This window comes from Cervus elaphus, chromosome 9 (genome assembly GCF_910594005.1).
Source record: "Cervus elaphus chromosome 9, mCerEla1.1, whole genome shotgun sequence".
NCBI lineage: Eukaryota > Metazoa > Chordata > Mammalia > Artiodactyla > Cervidae > Cervus > Cervus elaphus.
Window position 1 is genome coordinate 106,202,332 of NC_057823.1, and position 22,287 is coordinate 106,224,618.

The following is a 22,287-nucleotide window of genomic DNA, read 5'->3' on the forward strand; positions in this document are numbered from 1 at the left end:
TCTCCTTTTTCTAAACTTAAATATCCTCAGTAGCAGATTGCCTGATTGTAGCAGTCCAAGCCATTGCTGGAAGGCAATCCAACAGTAGGATGAGAGTAATTTCACACGTATCTTCTATTTAAGCAGTCACACATGTTATGACACTGTCCAAATGCCAAAGTGTGAGCAAAGAAATTAACTTTTATAAACCTAAGTTTCAGTTGAAGAGTCCCTTAAAACTTGAGGGAAAAAAAGGCTGGTATTCTAATTCTGCATTTGTTACTTCAAAAGTACAGGTAAAGTAGTAAATGTTTATATAGCCTTTAAAATACAACCATGTAAACTTTACTACTTTGTAGAAATACAAAAGAATGACTTTTACTCCATTATTTGCAGATCAACTTAATTAGTCTATATAATCTACTTATAAATGTACTATTTCTTCAAAACCCTCTAATTAAAATGCTCCAAAAATGACCATTTCTAAGCTAATGCATAGTCAGTTCAGTAATTAAAACATATTCCTAATTTCACCATAATAATGGGACAGATTCTGAACTCTGTGCTTTTAAGTCAGACCCAAGTTACTCATATGAAGTATAACATGAATTTAAACTTAATTAATTACAAACTCCAATTGATGATTTCTGTCCTCTTTTCAAATGAAACATTTCACTTACAGCCAAATCTCAGTTACTAAAGATCTGACTGTCCAATGTGCATGCTGCTTTTATTTCTCCTTCCATCTTCCAGTTTTAGTTCTTCTTATCCGTTGAACACACAGGAGAATTTTTAAGAAAAAAATGATGCACAAAGTCGTTAGGAAAAAGAATTAATCTATTTCAGCTTTCTGCCTGACAAACAGTCCTTCCAACAATACTGATATACACCTTCTATTCAGAGAAGCGCCTGAGATCACGACACCTCTGGAGAACGTCCTGCACGCCACTGACGTTTACTTCCCGCCTTGGGCACCTGAGTGGACACATACACTTCGGGTCTAGATATAACCATCTGAAAATGATAGACCAAGCATCTTCAAAATGAAGAAATTTAAGGCCATTTAAGCTGAACTGTACCTTCCACCACATAGAAGTCCATCACTGTGCTATCTGGGGAAAAATTAAAACAGAGAGACCTAATTCTGTCAGTCATTACAGCAAGGTAACAACTGAAAATATACTCTTAGTAGCAATAGTAAATTATTCTGCTCATTAACCTTTCAGTCAGAGTTGGATAGTAGCAACAGAAAGATTAAACATAGGTCAATATCAGGTTTAGTGACTGTCCTCAATTATTTATATTTATATATTACTTCCCTATTCATTACTAAGATATCATTTCACTCAACAGCCTCAATGACAAAGAAGACAACATATTCTGTAAAATATGTAGGTAAATATCACCATTTACAATTCTATACATTGCAGTTATTTAATGCCTATCAGTCTTAGTCTCAAAGCATATATGAAAACCATTTCTGAATATTCAATGTTACAGAGTTCACTTTATTTTATACAACAAAAGATTTAAATAGCAAAGGTGAAGGCAACCTGATTTAAAAATCTGAAAATAAAATTCTTAGTAATATGAGCATCAAGAAAAATGTATGCTTTGACAATCAAAATATTAAAAATTAATAAATCTAATAAACAGATTAACAATTATACATAAAACAGATAAAAACAAGAATTCACTGATTAGTACAGGGAGTTATATTCAATGTCTTATAATAAAACTGTAGTGGAAAATAATCTGAAAAAACAACATATATATGTGTAACTGAATCACTTAGCTGTACACCCAAAACCAACTGGTGTACAAACATATTGTAACTCAAAATACATATTATAAATCAAATACCAAACAAAACACCATATTGTAAATCAAAATATAACCATATTGTAAATCAACTATACTTCAATTTAAAAAATTGCTGAATCTAGGTAAAGGGTTTGTGAGATATCTGTACTACTTTTAGAACAATTTACTTTGAAATTATTTCAAAATAAAACAATTTAAACACCTAAAATGAAGGCAAGAAACATCAGATATGAAACTCTGTCTTTAGTACAACCAATATTTAAAAAGCAATCAACCAGCCTTAAATGCTAACATTTTCCATATTCTTCAGAATATAATACACCCTTATTTGTATTTAATCACAGATTTTGCATAGCCTGCCAACATCAAAATGGTTTGATCAAGATTGTGTTTATAAAGACTAGATTTAAAAAAGAAAAATAATTTATTGTGAAATAGCACATACTTAAAGATTTTCCACAGGTAAATTCCAAAATTAGTGGGAAAAAAAAATTAGTGCAATAAGAGAAATAATTTATAATTTAGTATCCTGTTCATATAGATGGCACATGTTATGCTCCAAATGCCATACTGATGAAATATTTACTTTAATCCTCAATTTTATTCTTAGTTTATTTCTTCTTCCACATTATAAACTTAATTAAGATTAATACAGTGTTCAATGGTTATGGTCTGTCTATACTATCTAGAAATTAAGTGTATGCACACACACACACACAAAAATAGTAAAAATTAACGTTCAGATTCTGAAATTGCTACTTAAAAGAGTAATGAAATATTTAACCTCATTTCATTATTTTAAAATCACTGTAGTTCTAAAAGATAATTACTATATTTGTGTAACATTAATACGTTATAAAATGCTTAAAATCTACAATCATATTTTAGTCTCACAACATTGCAAGCCAAGTAAGATAGGTATCATGGTACTCATTTAATAGAAAAGTTTTATAACCTATTATAAAATTTAAGATCACTTACTGTCTTATTTTCATATTTTAAGTTTTTCCATTTTTATTTATAACTTCATAAACAAAAAGATACTCAACAAATGCCATGTAATAAATCATCATGTTCACTATGTGAACTATTTCTAAAAATCAATCAAGGATGACAGATTAATTATTTTTGGAACTGATCAACTAACAAAGCTGTAAAAATGCAGTTTATAGAGAGCAAGGGGAAAATAATTGAAACTTAGGAAGAAAAATAACATATCAATAAGGTTACTTTATCACTGAAGTAAAAAAAAATAAACCAATTCACAAAAAGAATTCTCATGTACATTCTTCAGAATCCATCTAGAGTTATGAGATCTAGAGAAGACGACAGAGAGAAAATCAGCTTGAGTGACTTATTCTCAGTTTTACTTTTTTAAAATTCGTTGTTAAAAATAGAAATATCTTAGTATCGAGATAGATCAGAGAAAGAGATCATGAAGATTCTCTCACTTATAATTTAATATTTCTTTTCAATAATGAGAAAATATGTAATTTATGTATAATTTTAGTAGCACTGCTATAAATTATGTTACATACATTAAATTTCAAAATATTTCTCTTATGTCAATGAACTGAAGAAAGACTACAAGTTACCCCAAATGTGCATAATTTTAGCTAAATCTGGTAACAGTTCTCTTTCACTATTTTTCTTCCAATTATAATACAACCAAGAGACCTTTCATATTCTCCCCCAAATATGAACCTTTAAGTAACAAAGTATCAACATATGCTTATTTAATTCAGTAACAAAGTCTCATAAAGACTCAAAGAATACTCAAACACAACCTGAAATTATGCTTTCTAATATATATCATTTGGTAATTCAATTAGGATATAAATCTAATATCTTTCAAATATTTTAAAATAATATAGACTGCTTAAAAACAAATTAACATGCTCTAAATCTATATAATACTTAAGATTCATAACGTTAGAAAGTCATCTTTGAAACATAGAGTACATCTAATAGGTAATCATTTTTTAAACATCCTAAAATGGGTACAAAACATAACTAGAGTCTAATTGCAATGCTGCCCTGCAAACACACACACCTTGTTGATCAGGCCATCTCAGGACATCTATTTAACAAGGGTCTTCAGCAATGTAACCTCTTTGAAAGAGGTCCACACAGATCTATCTCGAACATGATGTATTATGATCCATGAAAAATGTTACATTATGTATCCAATGAAATTCTATCCTTAAGAAAGAATAAGACTCAGTAAAGTCCATCCTGCTTACCTGACCCTCTAAAAACTTAACAGGAGAAAAAGTCTGGTGATGTACTAGTAAATACCTGCTAGACAAATACATTTTTTTAAAAGTAAACAACAAGGAAAGAACTATAGTTGAAATGTAAAACATTTTTATATAGCAATATAAAATTTAAATTCTAATTTCTCATTAAATAATTCTCTATAACAATAAATTATTTGTCATAGATTATAAATTAAACCTAAAAAAGACACTTAATAGATGATTAATAAAACCCTATCATTCAAAATGCAAGCACTAGTCATCATTCTGCTAGCATTCAAAAGTTTATAAATGACTGCCTTTGAAAAAGAAGTGTAAAATTTTTAATATGAAAATGTCAAAACAAAAAGTAACACCTTCAAATTCAGAAGACAACACCTATTTCCTGTGTTCAATGTAATCTATTCATTATTAGACAATCACGTAGTCACTTTTAAATAGTACAATAATAGCCTAATACAATAAACAAATAATGAACTAGGGAAAAACACAGCAAAAGAGACCAAAAAATTGTATATATTGGAAATCATGTTGGTGATATTTTAGAGATCAGTAGTGATTAATTCACACCAAATTATTAAACTATTAGAGACCTTGTAAGTTATAAACCCAGATAATTATATAAAATATCAGTTTTAATGTCAAGCCAATATAATTTCCTCATTAGCTTCTTTAAAAACTACTTGCTAAAGTATTTATCCATCATATTTTAAAATCTTTATAATAATAATTTCAAATTATATATAATGATCTCAATATCTAGATCTATACCATGTTTCTATCAAATCCCATCAGGTTTTACGTGGAATAGTTGGGTTGGTAAATGTTAACTTTTTTCTCATTAAATTTTCCATTATAAAGTCTTTTTCAATGTATGTAAATCTGACACATTCATTCTCCAACAATTAAACCTATGTATATTCATTTGTTAAAAATCATATACCCAAAACCTTGGACATAACTTTTTAAAAAATCTGACACAAAGAGCACCTTTAATAATGACATTAATTTTTCTGCAACCTGCTAAAGAACATACCATAACTATTTTGGTATAAAAATTAAAATGTTATGCTGAAGGTTAACCACCTCAAGCACAGTAAGAAAACATTTCCACACATCTTAACATGACGGATTCATGAAAAAAATTATACAAGTAGGTACATACTGCTTACAGTCACATTAAAAATATTATTCCCCAAAACAAAATGATTAAACATGTATTCCAAGATCTACTCAAAATGTCAGTTGTCAATCAAGTGACAGTATTGTTCAGTGTAAAGGTAACAAGAATCTTATAAATATACATAAACAAATATGGATATTTGTATATCTATAAACAAACATGGATATTTAAATGCAAAGGCATTTAATGTATGTATCTTTATCTGCAGATAATCACATAAGGCTTGTTTTTATTGATACTGTATTTGCCAAATGAAAGCAAATAAGATCACTAAGTAACTATAAAATTCAATACATGCTTCTTGCCCAAAATGACTTCTATGAAACAGTTCATAAAACAATTCAGTGTCTGTACATACAATAAAATAACAGACTAAGAGATAGATATAAAAACTGTAAACATTCTTCTTTTCTAACAAATGAATGTTAGATTCCCTAATACAGAGGAAAAAAACCCATGCACAAAACAAAAAGATATCCAGTATTCTTAATTATTTTAGAGCTATATCCAATATGCTGCTGCTGCTAAGTCGCTTCGGTCGCGTCCGACTCTGTGCGACCCCACAGACGGCAGCCCACCAGGCTCCCCCGTCCCTGGGATTCCCCAGGCAAGAACACTGGAGTGGGCTGCCATTTCCTTCTCCAACGCGCGCATGCATGCTAAGTCACCTCAGTCGTGTCCGACTATATCATAATCAAAAATAGAATACAACATCCAGTAACAATGCACTCAGAGCAGGTTTATACCCTTTCTATGGCTTTGCTAAACAGCAGGTAGGATGTACAGATATCAAGCAAAAATATTTACTGACTTCCTATTACTTTCTTAATATATTTGCCATTATGTATTAATATATTTGTGGTATGTGCTATATGTTAATATATTTGCAATTATTTCTATTTCAATTTTTAAACAGGTCCCATATAATCCAATATTGCTAAAAGAATAAATGCATACCAAAAAAATGTTCCTCAATAACCAACATGCAAAAATGACATGGAATTTTACGCAAGAACTGGAAATTAGTTTTAAAGATGGATAGCATTTGATATCTTTTACTATTTGTATATAATTCTTAAAATATTATTTTCATTCTTCTTCACCAAAACTGTGCTTAATTAAGCTTTTCTGGCACTGGATGCAAACAGAAATAGAAAAGAGAAAAGAGCAGTCTAATTTCATAGGTTTGAGAGACTTCCAGTACAAAGAATCACTAGCAACAAGATAGGGATACAATGTGACTGCTCTCAAACAGTGAAACATTTAACATTCCCATCTATGGCATTTAAAGTGATAAGCCAAACAAGTGATGGCTACAAAAACAACTGTCTAACATCCATTACATTTATGATAAGACAACTGTAATTAATAATTTAAAAGTTCTTTTAACTTTACAGCTATAAAAATCAACAGTGGAAATTACATATTCATTTAAAAAACAAATTACAGCAAATGCCAAAATCAAGGCCAAACACAAGCATGCCTGATTTGACACAGCTGGAACATTCTGCTGTCTACTCCCCCTGAAAGACACAAGGTGGGGAGGAACAGAGCTGCCTTCCAACAGTTTTATTCTACACATACAGATAACAAAAGAAATATTTTCAAAAAAGGCATTCCACTTAGTTTTCTTCCATGTAACAGTGTTAAATTTATATAACCAATCTAATTCTTGAAAGGGACCATTCTAAGTGCAGAACAAGCAGAATTATCAACATAAAAAAAGAAAATTCCCATAAAGACATTTTTAAAACAGAAGATGTACTAGATATTTAAATTATCACTGTGGCATTAAACCTACAGTGGAACAAAAACTAAGTATCATATTTCCTGGATTAAAGCAGTCCTATTTTTGTCAGGACAAGCAACTACCATTAGGGGGAAGTTATATTTAATGAATGCTAGCTGTGCACTGCCATACAGAAAGTGTCAACAAATGAAAAAACTTGAATTTCTAAAATTTTTCAACAGAATTTACTTCATAAGACATTTGAAATCATGTCAAGATTTTGACATTTTCTTATCAGCATTAAATTGTTATTTCCTAAATATTTTAAAATATTTTATTTTTAAATAAATGCAAACTAATACTGAAAATAATTACTATTACCACCCCTAAAAATTATATATTTTAAATAAAAATCAATACTCTAAAAGTAAAAAAACTAGAATAATTGCCTCTAAAACCTAGGCTAGATACTACCAAAAAGTGAGCAGCAATATTTTTTCTCAAATATGTGTGTCTGAAATGTGTGCAATGAAAAATAAGTCTATCAAGTATAATCTAAAATTGTGTCCTAAGGTCCAAAAGTGATCTGTTGGCCTTGAGTATTATTTATCCACCATGAAAAATTACTCAATTTTGATATCCCTAATTAAAAAAAAAAAAAACTACTTTCTTTAAAAAATTTCATTCCATCACCTCAAAAAACATTTTCTAAGATGACAATGAGATCCTCCTTCAGAAGATCTGCATTGCATACCCCCCTCCTCACTACCTTTGAACGCATTTCACCTTTTTTAATCTTCGACATTTCCTGCTCTTTTACCTTGAGTCTGCTCCTTTCCTTACCTTGTCTTTCACGCCCTTGCTTGTTTTTGTCTTTTCACATTGCACTCTTTTCTTTAAGCCAGCATCATACGAAGCCAAAGTGGCTTATGTCCCCAGGTCGGAGACAGCTATAAAAAATAAACCCTTACTATTTTTAAGGGGAGGAAAATAAGCTAGTTATCATCTGCGACAGCAAGAGGGGATTTTAACCCACCAGACAAGCCTGTCCAATAAAACTCAGACCTGAAGCAAGTGATTAGAACTTCTCATGCACACACATAGAGTTCTTGGAAAGCATCCAAAAATTTTTTTTCATTTCTTCTCCCTTGTCGAGGAAAAAAAAGACTAAAAAAATAATTGGACTATAATAATTCAATCACGTTTACAAGTCTATTGAACACAAAAATGCTTTAAACAAAATCTTTATAAGCTAGAACTATAAACGTTTTGACAATTTTTTATTAAACACTGACATCTGAGAGAAGCCAAAACTGTTTTCTGCTTCTCACAATTTCTGCTTGAACTAATGGAGGGTCAATTACTAAATATGTAATTTCCAGCTTATTCTAGAATGAAAATCCAACATTTTGCATTAAAAATAAACAGCTAAAGTAATTCCATAATCCTTTGAAACTTTGATTTTCAACATATTATATTTGATTAGGTTATTTTCAAAGTTTTTTTTTAAAAAAGATTAGCTTTGCAACAACTTAACAGACAATGCTGATTTTAATTTCAGAACAATCATACAAATTCATTTAAAGAAAAAGCACAAGTTTAACCCCTATTTATGCAAACAAAGCTTTATGACAAAAATCTAAATTTAAATTATCACCAATTGGTTCACTTAGCAAGGGTGTCATAATAATATGTATTCAGTGATATTTAATGAGCATAATTTTCATGTTGCCTAACAGCTGTTGCAATAAATATAATATTATTACTACTACTTATGTGGCATGTATGCACTTATTGTAATAGGTCAAATCTATAGCAATACTCACATTTAAAGTCTTTAATTACTGAATATATTACCAATAAGGCATTAAATTGAAAGAAATTGATATTGAAATGACTATGGCTAGAGATATATTCAGGATTTTATAATATTTATTCTGCTGCTTCTTTGAGGATACAAGAGCAAAGAAGGATGCTTCTTCCCAAATGCTGACCAAATTTAAATGCATGTCTTTTATTAATGCAGATTGGAAAGAATGGTCACACTCTTTCCACACTTTCTTTACATATGAAGTGGCCTCTAACTTACACAAATGCAGACTGGTATTGAATGCTATTATATAAAACTATATCTGCATCCTATTGTCCTGAAAATGTTTCAGTGTCTCTCCCACACACTAGGTTGTACAATTTAAGTGGTTGATGATAGTCCAGTCCATTCAGAAAGTACTTCTGCCTTTCCAACTGTAACCGAAGATTCAGAGGCCAAAAGGGGGAGGTGGGAGACCAACGCACCTTTTTAAATCTTTAAAAAATAAAACTTCTGCATGGCATAAGTGCTACAGGCAAAGGCTAAAGCAAAATGACAAAATGGAAAAAAAAAATTTAGAACTCCTACAAGGAATTAATAACATATATTACAAGTGCTCCAGGAACACAGGAGAGAAAGATCTGCAACTTGGTGGCAAAATAACCCAATGATGAATAATCACAAAGAAATCCAAATGGCTTTTTAAACATATGAAAAGCTGCCCAATCAGACTCATAAAGGGATAAATACAAATTAAAACTAACTCAGATACCATTTCTTGCCTATCAAAACAGCAAAAATCAAGCAGATTGACAATACGCTACTAGCAAGGCTGTGGGAAATGATCACTCTCAATACATACCCACTGCTTACATGAACGCAAAATGATTCAGCCCCTAAGGAGGGGAATCCGGGAATATCTACCAATATCACAGGTCTTGTACCCACTGCACTAGCAATCTTACTCTGATAATGCCTCCTACAAATAAACTTACACAAAATTATAAATGTATAACTGACCTAATAATTCTTGTACTAGCAAGAGAGTTGGCACAAATTAGGTACATACATGAATGAATGTATTATGCTACTTCCAAAAAATTAACTGCTATATCACAGTTACAAAAGAGACAAAAAAACAATGAAAGCAATCTTATGGAAGAGATAATCGTATTATGAGAGATCTATGAAATGAAAAAAATAAAAGTGCAGTATATATACTAATTTAACTTTTGTATAAATAGCATGCCATTCTTTATGTGAGTACTATTTTTTATTTAAGAAAAAATATAAAAATATATTATTCTATTTTCTTATATTTTCATTAAAAACACAGGTTACATATAGGGAGCAAGGGAGAATATGGAAATGAATAGAAGCAAGATTTCTTGGTATGTTATTTTTGATCCAGTAACTTCTCCAAAAATTAAAATCAAAATGGCTGACCTGCCAAATATTAGTGGCAAAAAGTACTACGTTAGCTCTCTTAAATCATTTGTAAAATGCCATCAATTATTTAATAGATTTCCCAAACAGAATGATAAGATCACAAGAGCCATATGAACACCTGTTAAGTCATTAAATATATTACTGAGGTGCTTACTGGAATAGAAGACCAAGTTTAAAACTTTAATGCCAATAAGCTTGGTAAGTTTACATCCAGAAGCAGTTTACTGTGAACGCTGGCTGTAACCAAGACCGTCCAAGAGAAAACTGGGCATACCACAGATAATACCATACTCAGGAGTGAAATGAGTATATATAAAAGCTTTTCTATGAAGTTCAGGAAACAGGCAAAGATGTCCATTTTTTGCCACTTCTATTTAATACAGTACTGGAAGTCAAAGTCAGAGCAATTTAGCAAGAAAAAGAAATTAAAAGTAACCAAATTAGAAAGAAACAAAATTATCTCTGTTTGTAGAGTATAAGATCTTATACATAGAAAACCCTAATATTAAACTAAAAAATAATCTATTAGAATAATTAATTCAGTATAGCAGAGATGCACAAAATCAAAACCAAAAAAAAAATCAGTTTTATTTCTCTAGGCTAATAATGAAAAATCTGAGAAGGAAATTAAGAAAATAACTCTATTATAATAGAAACAAATGGAAAATATTTAGAAATAAAGTTAACCAAGGGGTCTTAAGAATTGTATACTGAAAACTACAAAACATTGCTTAAAGAATTAAAGTTGACACAAATAAATGAAAAGACACCCTGTGTTCACAGACTGGAATATTTAAAATGTCAATACTACTCAAAGGGATATATATATATAGGTTTAATCAAAATCCCTACATCATTTTTTGCAGAAACAGAAAAATCTATCCTAAAATGCACATGAAATTTCAAGGAACCCCAAACAGCCAAAGCAATTTTGAAAAAGAACAAAGTTGGAGCTTTCACATATCCTGATTCAAAAAAATTATTATAAAGCTACAGTAATCAAAAGTATAGTACCATCATGAAGACAGACATATAGATCAATGGAAAGAACAGAAAACCCAGAAGTAAGTCCTCACCTATACAGTCAAATGATTTTCAGCAATGTGGCAAGACCATTCAATGGGGGAAGGGCAGTCATTTCAAAAATGGTGCTGGGGAAACTGGATACCTACATGCAAAAAAGAATGAAGTTGGACCCTTCCCTTACATCATATCCAAAAGTTAACTCAAAATAGATCAAAGACCTAAACATAAAATTAAAACTGTAAAACTCTCAGGAAAAACCACAGGGGGAAAATTTCATGATACTGGATTTGGCCACCATTTCTTGAATATGACACCAAAAGCACAGGCAATAAGAGTAAAAATACATAAGTTGGGCTACATCAAAATTTAAAAGTCTGTGCATCAAAGGAAACAATCAACAGAGTGAAAAAGTAACCTATTCGTTGGGAGAAAATATTTTTGAATCACATATCTGATAACATGTTAATAAACAAAGAACATACAAAGAACTCCTACAGCTAAACAACAGCAAGAAAATAACCCGATTTTAAAATGAGCAAAGGACTTCCACAGACATTTCTCCAAAGGTATACAAATGGCCAGTAAGCACATGAAAAGATGCTCATTATGGACATACAAATCAAAAGCACAATGAGATAATAAATCACATCCATTAAGATGGCTAACACCAAAAAACAAACACTGATTCTAGATTCCACTTATATGAGATAAAGGAATCAAATTCACAGAGATAGAAAGTATAATGGTGGCTTCCAGGAGCATGGGATTGCTTTGTTGCTAAACTGGTATAAAATTTCAGTTTTACAAGATGGATAGTTCTAGAGAATGGTTGCACAACAATGTGAATGTATTTAACACTACTGATCCGTACACTTTAAAATGGTTAAAATGGAAAATTTTATGTTATGTATGTTTTAAAATTAAAAATAAAATGATTTTTAAACAAGGTAAAAGCTAATAGAAGGCACTGCTTTCTCAGGCAGTGTCACCATCAAATTCATTCAAGAAAAAAAAAAAAAGTGATCAACCAAGAAGCATCACCTCTATAACCAAAACCTTACTGAAGAAGAAGAAGATATGAATTCTTAACAAAGAAGAAACAATACAGAAGGGTAAAACATGACAGCATGAACCCCTCCGCCAAGACGATTTAGGCAAAGATGTGATCTTAAGAATAAGTAAAAGTCCTAAAGAGTAAGTAGAATTCATTTTGGCAAGAGGGAAAGAAATAGTATTCCAGAAAGGAGAAGAATAAACAAAGGTGACCACTGTGAAAAATAAGAACAAAGGGAAAGACGAATATTAAGATGGCAGGTTCTACCTCATCATCCACAGTAAACTTTAGTCAGTTTGCAACAAAAAAAAAGCAGCATTTTTGAGAAACAGAGTAAACATCATACTGATTTGTTTGAAATTGGTTTACAGGTAAACCCTAAAGGGAAGAGGGTAGCATCTGGCAAGCTTAAGAAAATAACTGCGCTACTGACACAAAAATAAAGGGCCTAGAACAAAAGAATGAGCAGCAGGACTGGGGAAGCCAGGAATCAATCAAGACAGTGTGAGGACAGGTGAGACGCAGAGCATGGAAGAGAAAAAGACAAGCAATGTATAATGGTGCTCCCAGGAGCCTGGGGCTGCTTTGTTGCTTAACTGGTATAAAACTTCCAAGTCTATAAGACAGACAAAACCCATTCATTCAAAAATTGCTCCTGAACAACTTCGATGTGCTTGGCATTTCCTAGGCAGAAGATACATCTATGAATAAAGCAGATAAGCTACCTACTCTGGAGTTAACACTCTAGCAGAGGAATATGATACACACAGTAATGAAGAAAAAACAGCTGATACTAGCCAAAAGTTTTGTGTCTTGTCTCACAAGACACAAAAGCAGTCATCATTAAGGAGAAATGATAAATCTGACTTCCTCAAAACTAGAACCTGTTCTTCAAGGGAAAATAAAAGGAAAAGGAAAGACAGACAAGCGAGTAACCACAATGCACATATTTGACACAAGAACTTGCATCTAAAACATATAAAGAATGTACAAATTGATAAAAAGAAATCCAAAATTTTTAAAAATGTTTGTACAGACACTTCACAAAAGAAGTGAGAGTAATGGCTAACATGCACAATTAAAGGTGCTCCACATCATTAGACATCAGGGAAAAGCAAAGGAAAACCATAGTTAAGATACCACCACACGTCCACTCAGACTTAAAACCTAAAACTCTGCCACTGCCACTGCTGGTGAGGATGGAGCACAAACGGAGCTACCACACGCTGCCGGAAGGAGCAGAACACGGCACGAGCACTCCGTGAAACCCTCCACACGCTGCCGGAAGGAGCAGAACACGGCACGAGCACTCTGTAAAACCCTTTGGCAGTTATTCATAGAGTGAAATTTAAGCGACACAAACTACATGACCCAGTCATATCAAACCTAGGCACTCACTCAAGAGAAATGAAAACCTCTATCCATTAAAGATTTGTTCATGAATATTCACGGCACGTTTATATTTAATAGTTGAAACACTGGAAACAACCCAAATGTCCATTAACGGGTAAATGGATGAACAATTATTCCATGTTTATATTTTGCACCCAAATATCAAATTAAGCACAACATACTAGGTATGTTGTAAACGGTACTAGGAAACAGTAATTAACTACAAAATTGCACAACATGTACTTAGGAACTACTGTCAACAATCTTTGAACTACAAATGGATCCAGACTTAGACTGAAGATGAGTTAGAAAAGAGCGAAGCAGAGTCAGAAAGAACAGACTTCATACATACACAGTGAAAGACACTGAGTCAGATCAATCCGAAAGCCTGACCGACCTCCACACACAGCAGTTATGAGCCAATAAACATCTTACTGTTTAAGCAGGTTGAGTCAGGTTATCTGTTACTTACAATAAAGTGAATCATAGATGATATGATATAGCTCATACTTAACAATTTCCATATTCCCCATTAAATAGTAGGAGGATTTAACTGCTAATGATGGGAGCTTATGGCAAGGAAAATGATAGGCATTCATGAAAAAAAGTAAGACTGGAATAACCACTGTAGATAAGTTACTAGGAGTAAAAAATATAAAAGCAGTAAGAAACGTACATAGAATGTATGGCAAAAACCACCACAATATTGTAAAGTAATTAGCCTCCAATTAAAATAAATAAATTGAAAAAAAAAAGAAACAAACGTAATATTTTGAAAAAACACAAATACTAGGGGTTAAAATAACACTTCCAAAAATGCCCCATAAGATGGAAGGCTCACTGGGCCCTATCAAATGTATAGAGGGACCAACAGTCACTTCTACCACTTGCCAAGCTGCTCAACAATGAAAACGTTCACCAGCAGCAACCTTCTGGCAACAACTCCATTCCAGGTTTTCTTCAGTCATAAAGAGAGAGAACTGAAATGGCAGTTGGGAAGTTAACAAGAAAAGAGAGAAAGTTAAACATTTTATGAATTGCTATTTGCCAAGATGCCTTGTTTGATGATACATATACACCATCCCAATCCATGTAACTTCATCAAAGGTCAAGCAGAGTAAATGGTATCATCTCCAATTTAAACACCTGTTGTTCCTCAGTTGCTAAACTGTGTTGGGCTCTTTGCAACCCCATGGACTGCAGCATGCCAGGCTTCTAGGCCTTCACTATCTCCCAGAGTTTGTTCAAACCCATGTCCATTTAACCTAAGGAAATCAAATCTTCAAGAAATTTAAATCCAAGTGCTTTAGAAATTCAGAACTTATAAACTGGTCATTGGTAGTGCTGGAGTTGAAATCAATACCTATCTGACACAGAAGCTATCTTGCCTCACCCTTTTGATGAGAATAAGCAAGCACTAAAAGGGGTCACTGTGTTTCTTTGTCTGTCTAAAGGAAAGCATCAGTTACTTCTCACAAGAAAAATATCTCCCTTAATGATATAACGGAACATAAGAGTATCAAGGAGTTCTTAAAGTACGTTGTTTATTCTTATCCCGCTTCTAAGAGTAAAACTATCTGATGTTCTCAGAAAACTCCAGCAGCAGACATGGTCACTATTTAAAAGAAAAACAAAAACACCTGGCAGAGAGATGAAGAATAGTATGTAGAGAAGACATGCTTCTTAGTTTTATGAAAGCTATCAACAAGATATAATAAAAAGGATACATATGAAAATATATTCTTCTGCTAGAAAACCATTGAAATTTATAGGCATTATCATTTCTAGTGGGGAACAAAAGGAAAGAAGAGCCAAAATATTCACAAATATTGAAGCCTGTAGAACAGAATATGCAGTGTAGCTTTTTAAATTAAAATGTACGTCTTCAGAAAACTAAAACAGAACTATCATATGATCCAGCAATTCCACTGCTAGGTATTCAGTTCCGTTCAGTCGCTCAGTCGTGTCCGACTCTTTGCAACCCTATGGACCGCAGCACTAGGCCTCCCTGTCCATTACCAACTCCCAGAGCTTACTCAAACTTATGCCATTGAGTCGGTGATGCCATCCAACCATCTCATCCTCTGTCGTCCCCTTCTCCTGCCCTCAATCTTCCCCAGCATCAGGGTCTTTTCAAATGAGTCAGCTCTTCACATCAGATGGCCAAAGGATTGGAGTTTCAGCTTCAACATCAGTCCTTCCAATGGACTGATCTCCTTTAGGAAGGACTGGTTGGATCCCCTTGCAGTCCAAGGGACTCTCAAGAGTCTTCTCCAACACTACAGTTCAAAAGCATCAATTCCTTGGCGCTCAGCTTTCTTTATAGTCCAACTCTCACATCCATACATGACCACTGGAAAAACCATAGCCTTGACCAGATGGACCTTTGTTGGCAACGTAATGTCTCTGCTTTTTAATATGCTGTCTTGGTTGCTCATAACTTTCCTTCCAAGGAGTAAGTGTCTTTTAATTTCATGGCTACAATCACCATCTGCAGTGATTTTGGAGCCCAGAAAAATAAAGTCAGCCACTGTTTCCCCATCTATCTGCCATGAAGTGATGGGACCAGATGCCATGATCTTAGTTTTCTGAATGTTGAGCTTTAAGCCAACTTTTTGACTCTCCTCTTTCACTTTCATCAAGAGGGTCTTTAATTCTTCACTTTCTGCATAAGGGTGGTGTCATCTGCATATCTGAGATTATTGATATTTCTCCCGGCAGTCTTGATTCCAGTTTGTGCTTCTTCCAGCCCAGCATTTCGCATGACGTACTCTGCATATGAGTTAAATAAGCAGGGTGACAATCTAGTCTTGACATACTCCTTTCCCGATTTTGAACAGTCTGTTGCTCCATGTCTAGGAACTGTCACTTCCTGACCTGTATACAGGTTTCTCAAGAGGCAGGTCAGGTGGTCTGATATTCCCATCTCTTTCAGAATTTTCCACAGTTTATTGTGGTCCACACAGTCAAACACTTTGGCATAGTCAATAAATCAGAAATAGATGTTTTTCTAGAACTCTCTTGCTTTTTCAAGGATCCATCAGATGTTGGCAATTTGATCTCTGGTTCCTCTGCTTTTTCTAAAACCACAATGTATTTAATAATTTTTTTTCCAATAAATTACCTAAATGATTGGTCTACACTGAGAAAAACCAAAGGAACTATACCAAAACTAAACCACCATACCTTCCTGAAGCTATCTGACACTTCTAAGAAGCATGCAAGGGATTTACTGCTTTGCTTCTTCAGGTATGCCTTACATTATAAAACACTAAATGGAATGAACTGCATGCAGCTTCTCAAACTATAACCCTAAACACTTAATGCCAGCTGTATTTATCACTCAGGCAATCTCACTAAGATATACTTTAGAGAGCAAAGAAAGACAAATCAACCCTCAATGTGGACACCTCAGACTCCTTCATAAAGCAAAGAAGCATAATCCAGGGAACAAAAAACTCCCTTTTAAATTCAAATTACATTAAGTTGAAATTACTTCACTATCTTATATTATTTTGAATATATAGACACAAATATATATTACATATGTATTTATGTATAAGCACATATATACACACACATTTGAGATCTCCATTTAGACTGAAACTCTCTGAAAGTAGAAACTGGTACAAAAATTTATTCTCTATTCCACATTCTTACAGATATGATTGGTTGTAACTTGTTCAAAGGAAAAAATTGGTGGCAATCAAAGTTGAAATGTGCTAATGTGATCTCCAAAAATATTTTATCAGTTAGTTCACTCAATATTTACATATCATTAAACTAACTATTCCTAGATATACAGAAAATACCTAGGTACCGAGAATGAACCACTCTGAGGTATAACCAACCATATTTGCAAAAATATAAAGGCAGATATGAATATATGTATATATCTTCACCACCAGGGAAGCCATTCTACACCTGAGTGGCTCTAAAATCACAGGAGGCGTCCCTGATGGCACAGCGGTAAAGAATCCACCTGCCAATGCAGGAGATGTGGTTCAATTCCTGGGTCAGGAAGATCCCTTGGAGGAGGAAATGGCAACCCATTTCAGTATTCTTGCCTGGGAAATCCCATGGGGAAAGAAGCCTGCCAGGCTACAGTCCAAAGGGTCACAAGGAGTCTAGATATGACTAAGCACAAAATCAAAGTCTTAAAACCAATATAAATATTTAATGTAGTTTTTATTCCCCCCAAAACTTGTTATTAAAAAGTCATAATATATGTAGCAGTCAAAGAAATTTAGTACAATCATCTTATTCTTATGAAAGATGAAAATGGTTGGATTTATTAAACTACCAGTGATACTCTAAACTGGTAAGCAAAACATAAAGGTCATTTGGTAAGGTTAAAATTCACTTACCTCCATATCAAATTAATAATTAGTTAGATAATCCTGACCAACTACCACTACCACTTAAAAAAGTAAATTTTCTAACCTATAAATCAAGTAACAGGAATTGCTACAATTGCAGTATATCAAAACTAGGAAGAAAAGACCTCATTTTCCACATTTATGAAAACAATTTATAAATGGAAGTTACAAAATCCAAGAGACCAACATGGAGCCACTGAACCCTCAATCTAACAATCTAAAAAGAACATAAGAATGCAACAGAGAATATTTTAAAAATTAGATTTAAATAGTATCAAGTTTAAGATTAGAAAAATACTTTCCTTAAATTTACTAAATTATATCACTCTTAGACATTATGTTAAAATTTAGATTGTGTAATGAGTCTGTAGTAAGATTTCCTAAATTTTGAAGTTTCAAAAATAGAAACAGAATATTAATTTACAAGACATTTTATTCCAAATGAAATTAATCAAATAGAAATTTGACACCTGACTCAATGCCAATATTAGAATTCCTAAGTCAAATTACATACTTAAAAAGGAGACCCTGAATGAAGAAAGAAGATTTATGTTACCTAATTATCAAAAACAGAAAAATATGAAGCTTTTGGCAAAGATGAGCAGATAAATTATCAGATTAAAAATAATTTTTAAAAGGCTGAGCCACTTACTTATCTTCCTGGAAAATCAGTAACTTCAAGTAAATTCTCATTTGAAGACAAATGACTGCTAACTATGAACCTGAATGAAATTCAGCAGTATTTAAAATACCAAAAATTGAGACAGTGAAATCTAGTAGCAGTCAAATCTTTAACCTTAATGTGAAGAAAAACTGAAATTTTTAGAAATATGCCTCAATTGTCAAATTATCCATATAGAAAACTAATGAAGATAAAAATATCATCCTCTTCCATATTTTAGTCACATACCTACAAAGATGAAAGGGCAAAGAAAAGAATAACATATATCCTTTTTCCTCTTCCGGGGACGGCATCTAGAGGCATTCAGGATGGTGCAGCGTCTGACATACCGCCGTAGGCTGTCCTACAATACAGCCTCTAACAAAACCAGGCTGTCCCGAACCCCTGGTAATAGAATTGTTTACCTTTACACCAAGAAGGTTGGGAAAGCACCAAAATCCGCATGTGGTGTGTGCCCAGGCCGACTTAGAGGCGTTTGTGCTGTGAGACCTAAAGCTCTCATGAGGTTGTCTAAAACGAAGAAACACGTCAGCCGAGCCTATGGTGGTTCCATGTGTGCTAAGTGTGTCCGCAACAGGATCAAGCGTGCTTTCCTTATTGAAGAGCAGAAGATCGTTGTGAAAGTATTGAAAGCACAAGCACAGAGTCAGAAAGCTAAATAAAAAATGAACCATTTTTGAGTAATAAATCAAAACGTCTCATTCTAAAAAAAAAAAAAAAAAAAGAATAACATATAAAACCTAGGTGAGACTGTCTCATTAAATTTTCTTTCAAATAACTTGGTTAGAAAGGGTTACCTTAAGACAAAATACAAAAATAATTTCTTATAATTACAGTAATAATTTTCCCACTTAGGGAGAAATAGTTAATTCAATTTTTTAAAATTACTTAATGAGGTTACTTTTGAAATTTCACCCCGAAGGGTCCTACTATGTGCCAGGCTTAGCATGTGTTATACATCGTTATGATTATATAAATGTTCAGTTAGTTCTAACTAGATGTTTGAAAGAAACAGTCTGATGACTTCTCAGCCTGCAGTATACTACATTGAAATTTGCTTGTTATTAATACTATCTTTAAAGAAATATTGATAGCCAAGTTAGTATGGGTGAGTCCTTATATTTTATTCTACAGAGAATGACTCCATAACCTCTAGATAATTAAAGTAAAACATTTAAACATCTAAACTGCTCAAGAACTAGGATGTAAAAATCTTCTGTACTCCAGTGAAGCTTCCATTCTGACTTCTAATTCACTGTACATCAAAGAAAATCAACTTGCCCTGACACAGAAGAACTATTCCCTTCAGTGATCAGGCAGGTGTTGAGGCCAGAAAGAGAGCCTATTTTCCACAGCCCTTTACCTTGTTTGATCACTGGTTACTTTTGATCTGACACTGCCCTCTCTCTAGTAATGACTTCCCCCTCGTAGACCCTACCTCACATCTGTCAGAAAGAATAAAGGGCATCAAGCTGAGACCTGACAACGCCTATGGGCCAAGCGATGGGCTGCCAACTGAAGGCTCCCCAGCTCCCACAATTTCCAATTCAGCTTCTTTTGTTGTGGTAGGTCCAGGGTTAGGGTACCAATGACAGCAGAAGGGATTATGCACCAACTGTGAAACCAAGCTTTCTTGAATATGTATCTTTTATCTCTGCTTCTTCATCTTCTTAAATGCTGCAAACTTCATGGTGGTTACTATGAAATACATATTCAACAGGTGCAATAGAAAGTTTGTTTAAATCCTTTTCCAGGAGAAAACAAAGGACACAGAGTATTGTAATTCAACTATAAAGCTTTAAGGAAAAAGTTTCAAACCCATGGTGTGAGACTAATAAGGGCCAGCTGTCAATGAGCATGTTAATTGTAAATGAAACCACTACTTAGCACCATACACCACCTAAATTGGGAAGGTCCCCTAAAACAATGCACATATTCAGAAGAGGCAACGGTTTAGATTGTTAAATTGTGGATTCTCACACTAATTTGGTACTAATCAGTACTGAAAATAAGTTTCTCCAGTTTTGTTTAAACAATGTGGTGAGTATAAGTAAGCTTTCTTTAAGGCATTAATAACAATAACTTTTAATGCTAGAAATTTTAAAAATTTGGTCAAATACCACTTTGATACCATTTCACTAATAAGTTTTCAACTATCATTAGAATATTCCATGAGTTCTTACATATTCATTAATAAAAAACCTTCACACACACACACACACACACAGCTCATCAGGCATGCAATAAAAGGATTTGCAGAAAGCAGGTTTAGAGGCCTTCTAAGATCACTTTCAAGGTTAAGTCACTATTTTTTTAAGAAAGGAAAGGTCAGAAGAAGGAAATACTTGATCAATAATATACCCATGCAAACAATATACTTTTAATATTATAATGCATAAAAACAACTAACTTTAGACATGGATAAATACAACATCTCAAAGGTGAGGAGTAAGCATTAAGGTGATTACAAGTTAATTCCAATAACTGGAGAAATTAACATGTACAACAGCTAAAGAAAGATATGCCTTGATGGAGAGAAAGGGGAAAGGCTCTCACATCTGAAGAATGAAACTGTGACACTGGGCAAATCCATACACCAACTGATAATGATTGACACCTTTGAAAAAGACTGTATGTGAAATACCTCCTATACCAATACTGACCAGTAGTCTGCACTATTTTACTCGTCTTAAAAAGAAAAAAAAAAGTCTATCTTGACTATTATCTAAAAGTATCATCAAGTATATTATTATAATGTGATGGTTTTTAAACAAATGTTAATATATGAAAACAGATGATGCTTATATACACACTCAGACTGACTTTACAGAAGAAAGTCATCTAGGTATACCAGAAAAAGGTAGCACTTCTAAATTGAAAAAGCACAATTTAATCCAAGGATAAACAATACAGCTTGCTGACCCAATACCTGCCCAATTTTTTCCTTAAGTTTTCCAAATGCCACTTAATTCTCCAAGAAAATGAAATAAACTACATTATTCTAACAAGATACCTATTTATGCTTCTTTTGTTGTATTCTTTCCCTAATTTTTGATTCTATAAAACTATTAGGACATATTAAAGAAAAAAAAGATAATAACATAAATGGAACCAATTTGTGATATTTAAAAAATAATATAAAGTATTAAAAATTGTCAGTGTAATCTTCTGCATGGTATATCATGTTGAAAGCATGCACTATTGATGTTCTAATTAAATTTAATGCCAGATATGTTTGATATATTTTCTGGCTACTATGCAATCAAGATATGTATCAAATATTATACTTATCTCTAACTGCAACAATAAAAGCAAGCTCTTCTAAACAAACATAGATGCAATTTGTTAACTTTCATCTTTTTAAGAAAAATCAAGTGATTAAAAATGACAACAGAAAAAGGACCACAATTCTAAGCAAGCTCAAGAGATTTTTGTTAGTTTTCTGAAAGCAAAGGAGGAAAATACACTGGTGAAAGCACTGAAACAACTCAAATATCCTCAATAGAATGCAAACCAAGTATC

General features: G+C 32.9%; 2 protein-coding genes across 2 annotated transcripts in view; one reads left to right on the plus strand and one right to left on the minus strand.

Moving 5' to 3' along the window:
• Window positions 1-22,287, minus strand: part of FBXL17 (F-box and leucine rich repeat protein 17) — a 498,904-nt gene that overhangs the window by 421,915 nt on the left and 54,702 nt on the right. The window lies entirely within an intron of this gene.
• Window positions 19,022-19,471, plus strand: LOC122700675 (60S ribosomal protein L34-like). The gene has a single exon (XM_043913750.1). It carries the CDS (start codon window positions 19,074-19,076, stop codon window positions 19,425-19,427), a length of 354 nt encoding a protein of 117 aa, XP_043769685.1. The 5' UTR covers window positions 19,022-19,073; the 3' UTR covers window positions 19,428-19,471.